General features: G+C 37.2%; 1 protein-coding gene across 3 annotated transcripts; it reads right to left on the bottom strand.

Moving 5' to 3' along the window:
- Positions 1 to 2,989: 2,989 nt before the first annotated feature.
- On the bottom strand, positions 2,990 to 4,473 carry LOC126175968 (uncharacterized). Of its 3 annotated transcripts, none has more exons than XM_049923063.1 (2): positions 3,548 to 4,473; positions 2,990 to 3,216 (listed from the first exon to the last, which is right to left on the bottom strand). In XM_049923063.1, exons 1-2 carry the CDS (start codon positions 3,894 to 3,896, stop codon positions 3,086 to 3,088), a joined length of 480 nt encoding a protein of 159 aa, XP_049779020.1. In that variant the 5' UTR covers positions 3,897 to 4,473; the 3' UTR covers positions 2,990 to 3,085. The 3 variants fall into 3 exon arrangements, with proteins under 3 accessions (XP_049779020.1, XP_049779023.1, XP_049779021.1); XM_049923066.1 differs by having other exon boundaries at positions 2,990 to 3,422; positions 3,548 to 4,472; XM_049923064.1 differs by having other exon boundaries at positions 2,990 to 3,437; positions 3,548 to 4,453.
- Positions 4,474 to 6,759: the final 2,286 nt, after the last annotated feature.

Raw genomic sequence — 6,759 nt, 5'->3', positions numbered from 1 at the left:
AGAACTTTCAGTGTCAATGGTGCACTACAACTGTGAGTACAGTTGACCAACTATGTTTCTGCATCAACTTTATTATTGACAGTTGTTATTAATTGTAACACGTTGACTGCCACACACACCATCAGGCAGAGCCAGGCACACAGGCGGGCATGTGGTTCTACTGTGGCACATGGCAGTCATTGTGTTAATAAAGAGGAATTAAGGGATAAATTGATCCAGACAAAGCACTTTTCTCAGTTAGAAAAAAGTATGGATAGAATGACTGACCATAGTCTTTTGAAACAGCCATACAGGTATTCGTGTAAACTATGAGATATCACAAGCAGGATGGTCAGGATGCTAGTTTTAACCAAACAGAAATTGGATACCTCAAGTGCAATGTCGTCAAAACAAATTCTTCTGTCATTTCCTTATACAAATGATTCAATAAAAACAACAGCTTCAAGTCTATAAATACAAAGAACCATCTTTATATTGATAGTACACCAAAATTATTTGCCCTCCAGAGATTTTATGCTTTGCAAAAAAAACACACACACACACACACACACACACACACACACACACACACACACACACACACTCTCTCTCTCTCTCTCTCTCTCTCTCTCTACTTAACCCTGTACTGAATATGGCTGCCACAATATACCATGCTTCACCATTATTGTAGTTTGTTTGAAAAGACAAAGCCAGTTTTTCTTACAGTTCAAATATTCACACCTGCAATAAGCATATATTTAACAATGCAAAGACTTCCAACAGCATGTGTAAACACTGATTCATATGTCTTCGGCTGCAGCTATGGCTGCACGTGAATGATCAATAAGTAGAATCATGAGCAGTGAATATTTTGTATTTGCATTTGTTTGTGTAGAAAGAGAGAAGTCTTAAAATAGAAACTGAAACCTTTTCTCTGTTTATCTTCAACATAAAGTAAAATAATCCTCATCCAGAAGAGCAGCAAATGGTGCAGCCCAGGGGCATTCTTTACCAATTTAATACCATTCATAATTTTAGTCAAATTTGTTTACCTTAAAAAACTATCTGAGCTATTTTTCTTGATCACTGGGCTTCTTGTTAAAGGGCAGTAGAAATCTGAGGACTACAGGATTATTTTGCTTCAAGTCCAATCATGGCCAAACTTATGATATTGCAGTGCCTGTGCTGTCGAGGATCACGATGCAATGTTCCTTCGGACATGCATGCATGTCCAAATGAACTGGCACTCCGTCGAGTACAGTAATTATGAAACACATGAAAAGTATTCGCAGTTGTTAACATGGATGACATTCAGCTGCGTCGTGGAATGACAATGAAAATTTTTATTGTCGTCACTCCATTATACAGCTGATGGTTGTCCACATTTCACAACTGCACACACTCTTCACTGCCTAACTTAGTGAACTAAAAATACAATTTAATAATAAATGCCATGAAATAGAATTGGTTTGTCATGAAATAAGACTCCTTGGGGTGAGACGGTTGGAATACATAGTTAAGTAATTTTTATATACATTACTGACCATTCCTCCTGAGACACCTTGAATACTTAAAACCAAAGCACAAGTATAGTGTCTGCATGGCATGATTAAGACAGAACTTGTTCCACACTGTGCTGCTCCTCTCCAGTGCTGTGCAGAATTTGCTTCCTGCACAACCCACACGCCTTTTCATTTAATGATCAAGAAAAGTCTGATAAATAGTAATTACACTGCTTACTTTTGATATCCACATTTTCTAGTAAGTATATTGCATGTGGACGGGGGGGAGGGGGGGGGGGGGGGGAAGGTGTAGTAAGCACACTGTAAAAGTTGGTTATCTTATAGGCATTCATATATCACTCTCCCAGTCACCAGTCTTTAGCAACTTGAGCATAGACCAGTCACTCAGAAGCCAATACTTCAACCTGCCTAATCTAAATTAAAAAACAACAATTTCAAATGTATTCTTGACTAGAATACGTTCCAGCTGTGTAGCATTTAATAGACCAAATTGTAACACTATTATCTTCTTTCCATGTTTGTGCCAACATCATACACATGGTAAAGGATGTGTTCGAGTACTTTGGCGTATGGAAATAATGACTGAATAATTATTTTCTTAAAAGTTTTGAAACAACTTACTAGACAACAGCTGTGTTGAAAGTAGTGATCACCAATCTATACATGTGAATTAAAAATGCACATAAAATTTTACAGCACTCTCAAATACCATTGCAAAACATTGTACATCTGTCAGCACTTGACAATGCTTTGCAGAGTTTGAAAGTAGATGTACATTAAGGCTGGCAACTAGGAACATACCAACCAGTTGCTCTTCACTTCGTACTGGTGTATCAATGAACCTGAAACATAACCAATTTCAAATAATATCACATGAAAAAACTCATGGGAATGAGGTTTAGCTATTGTGTTGGCTTTAAGAAAGAACATACATTTCCAGTTGTTACAAGCATATCGGTTGTTTATGCTCTTTATTGAAGTAGTATAATTCACAGGGATGATGAAACCAAATCTCATTACAGACAACACAAGATACAGTCTGCAATAAAGAAAATTGTGTATGCCATCTTGAACCACTGTTATAAGGCAACTACCTACCTACACACACACACACACACACACACACACACACACAGTTACCCACAGGGCACCAGGAACATTAATACATCTCCATTCTCCATGAAGAATAATAAATAATGTCCAGAAAATCATAAGTCTACATAGCATGCTTATAACGCCTCATTACAAGCACTCTACAACCAGAATACAGACACTGATCAAACAAAAATGCCTAGCAATTAACCACTAATATTCAAAAGAATGCAATCTGCAGCATATGGAAAATTAGGCACAAAATATTCTTTCACTAATTCCATAAAAAAGCTGAAGAACCCTTCCTTGATTTTTCAGAGCTCAATAAGCAAAACTTTTCTATTATTATAGAAGCTATCCTCTGGGAATGACTTGAAATAAATACCATACAGGACTTTGATCATAATACAATATTTATTATTACAACTCACAATCAATACAAAACTGTCAATACATTAAAAAAGTATATAAATTAAGTAATTAGTTACATGTTAGATGTCACAAGCAGAATAATAATTATATATGTCACAGCCGTGAGTATATTTCAATAATTGTTCCAACGCCAATTCACTTTCTTCAGAGGTATGCCTCTCAATGTCCTTTTCACATTTAGACACAGGCTCTAAAGAACAAAAAGAATGATCTCAAGGTAAGTGTTATGTTCTCCCAATGTTTTAAGCAAGAAAATATAAAAAGTAAATGGTCAACTAAAGCCACATTTGAAAATTCCAAAATTTTCAATACACTAGTATCACACCAAATGACCCATGATGCACCTTGGATAGTGTGCGTCTAATTGCTGCATTGTTGTCTGTCGCGCCGAAAACCCTGTAACGGGTAGCTCTGAAAAGCAACATTTATCCACATTTCTTTCCAATCGACATACATATTAACGTTACTTGGCGGGATCATGACTGAACATCTTAGAAACTAAAATGACTAACAGTACGTACCTTCGCGTCTGCTTTTCTTGGCGCTTTGCTCGTGCGGCTGCATCTCTCTGCTACAGCGCTTTCGAGTTAATCCCGGAAAAGCACCAACATTTTCGTTCTGACGATGGGCACAATGCGAATTTAGACCTATTTTAGTCCAAGAGTTTGTATCATCAGTGTCCATTTCACAATCATCGGAGCGAGGAAACACTGGCATGTATCCATAATATGTGTTGGTAGAAAGAAATGGCTGGAAATTTGGAACTCGTCTTAAGTCTGGAAATTTGGCCACATTTACACATAGATTTTGCGTGACGCCGGCTAACGGCTCAGCGTCGGCAGCCCATTTCTCATTTACTTCACAACTCATTATGCTGAAGTGGAACGACTATTTTATACAACGCGTACACAAAATCAGTTCTCTTTTAACAGTTTTAACACTTCACAACATGCACTTCCGATATTAATCCCCCACCTTCTACCTAAGCAGGAAGACGGCCGTTGAACCAATGCAATACGAGATTCAAGCGTGCAGCTTTTAGCAGAATATTTGTGGAAGTGGAGGATATATTCGGAAGTGAGATCATCTGATATTCCCGTTATATTGCTTCATGCTACGTTACGGGATCGACTACAGCACCTGGTTTCCTACGCAAGTCATGACAAAAGACGTACAAATAATTCCATTTTGACTTTTTCTTCGGAAAGAAACTAATTCAGTTTGCAACAAGACTGATTCCGAAACCCCCTTGGTAGCCCCACAGTACTTTTCCACATATCAACTGAATTTCAAACACAGGGTGGTGTATTTTAACTACGGGGCGAAAAATTCGTAAATAAAGAATGTGTTACTGACAAAATTACATTTAGTTGAGAACATAATGTCAATGAAATGACATCCTCTTTGCGTGATATTTGTTTTATTTAATTATAAACAATTTTAAATTCCGATACAACCAATCAAAAGTTTGAACGAGGATGCTCAAAGATCATAAAATGAAAAGAATAACCACACAGCTAATCTTCTTTGTTAAATATGTCTGACGACTGGTATCGACATGACGCTCACAGCATTCATCTGATCTGTGCCTCTTCCTTCACATCACTTGTGAATAAACAAATAGTAGCGTGGAGCCACGAATCAACGCAGATCTGAGATGTGCGCATATCTCAAAGCTGTAGCCGCTTCTTTCAGCAAAATGCTGAAATCTGTAAGAGCAAACTACATCTGTGAAGGTAAAGGATAGCGTGTGTACAGGAAATCACAGCGAAACTGGAGTGTCTCACTCACGTGTTTGTTCATCGAGAGATTCCAGCCTTAGACTATATAATGAATTCTGAAATTCTAAAACGGCTGATATGCATCAGTGCTCTTGTGGATTCATTGCTTGAGGAAATAGACCAAGGAATACAGTGATTGGGACAAGAAGGCAACTGCTTATAATTCTTTAATGGAGAAAATGATGCAATAGACTCTACAGCAAAGAGGGAAACAGTTATAAGAAATTGCGAGCTGTTTCTCACAATAAAGCTAAGCAGCATATCGAAATTTACCTAATTTGAGGTACTCTGCTAATGTACATGAAATACTTCTTCAGAACAGTGTATTTTATTCATAACTGTTATTTTTTGAGCAACTGTAGTATAAATTTCAGAATAAAATTCAGTCTGCAGTTGCATAGGTTTACTATTTCGTTTTACAATTTCTCAAAGAGTTAAATTGTCATCTTAAGAAGCTTAGCACTGGTTCGGTAGAGATCAATATCTACTTCACAGAAGAATAATGTCATGACATGTCCAAAATTATACATATTGTATGTGATTATTGTGAACAAAGATCGACAGGCCGATAATTTATGGTAAATGAATCACGTCTATGTACATGACATTCGCTAAACCAGCACTAAGCTTCTGAAGATGACTAATTTATTGAAAGTGCTAAAATGAAATAAAAATGACGACTGAATTTTATTCTGAAACCTTCGAGAGTGTTCACTATAATCTTCCTCACTGCTTGCGAGGACTATGCAGCCAAAAATTCCAAATCTTTATTAATTCTTCTTTTTATTGGAATCTGTAACGTCGCTGTCAGCTTTTCATGAGATGAGCTGCTTTTCCATTGGGTTACAGTTTCGTCCAATATCAAGAGTTACGAGTTTTAATAAATAATTTTATGTTTATATGTACAGTGCCAAATAATTTCTCAAATCTTGGTGTCTGCTCTGTAACTTGAGAACTAAAATAATGGGACAAAATTGTTTTTGATTATGAAGCTGGTGGCCTGTTCATTTAGACCGTTCTTGATGCTTCTGACGCATCATTAGCAATTTATCTGCTAGAAAAGTTGCGAACACTGATCACAGAAGAACTTCCTTCTTTAGTGGTACTGTCCAAAACTGAGTCTAAAATATCCTTTATGAGAGAGTAACCATTTGCCACTGAAAGTTATTTCATTAGACTGATATCTGGATGACCAACAGAAGCTTGTCGTTGTTTAATATGGGCACACTAAATGTGAACCTATATACAGCATTCAAAAATGTCTGCACACACAAATTGTAGTATGTGGACCAGCCTTTAATCGTCTGGTAACTAGAAACATTTCTAATGCTATGTCTGGATCATTCCATTTGCTGGTAGACTAGGTCGAAAAGGTCACCCTTCCTCATGGAATTTTAAATGAACTCACAATCTGCAGCATAATCGCCAGGACTGATCGTAGCCCCCCTCATTGTACGTCAAGTGGAAGGCTTGAACCAGAGACTTAAAAGTTTCTGTGACAAGCTAGGCTGTGGCTTTCTTAGCTTATGCTACAGGTGAGGGATTTTTACGATCCGCCTAAATGGGACAGGGGCTACAACACATCAGAGTCTGCTAACCAGGCAGCTCATTGTCTGAAAAGTGCATGTCAGAGCTTTTTAGACTAGACAACTTTCCATCAGTTGCAACTGATACGAGACCCTGAAATATTAATATAAGACCCAAAGAAATTCCTATTACAGACAAGACTATTAAAATTGTATTAATGAATTGTCGAAGTTCGAGAGCTATATGTGTTTCTAAAAGCAGCTGAGCTCATATGTCACTAGGTACAGAAAACTGACTAAAAACTGAAACAGTTTGCAGTGAGATTTTTATAGTAGATCTAAGTGAGTATCAGATGGATACGATAACTAGAAATGAGATTAGTATATTCATTGCAGCAGAGAAGAAACCCAAATCCACCAGCATAG

This window comes from Schistocerca cancellata, chromosome 3, assembly GCF_023864275.1.
Source record: "Schistocerca cancellata isolate TAMUIC-IGC-003103 chromosome 3, iqSchCanc2.1, whole genome shotgun sequence".
Taxonomy (NCBI): domain Eukaryota; kingdom Metazoa; phylum Arthropoda; class Insecta; order Orthoptera; family Acrididae; genus Schistocerca; species Schistocerca cancellata.
Note: the sequence above shows the minus strand (reverse complement) of the source record. Positions and strands in the feature narration are given on the sequence as shown.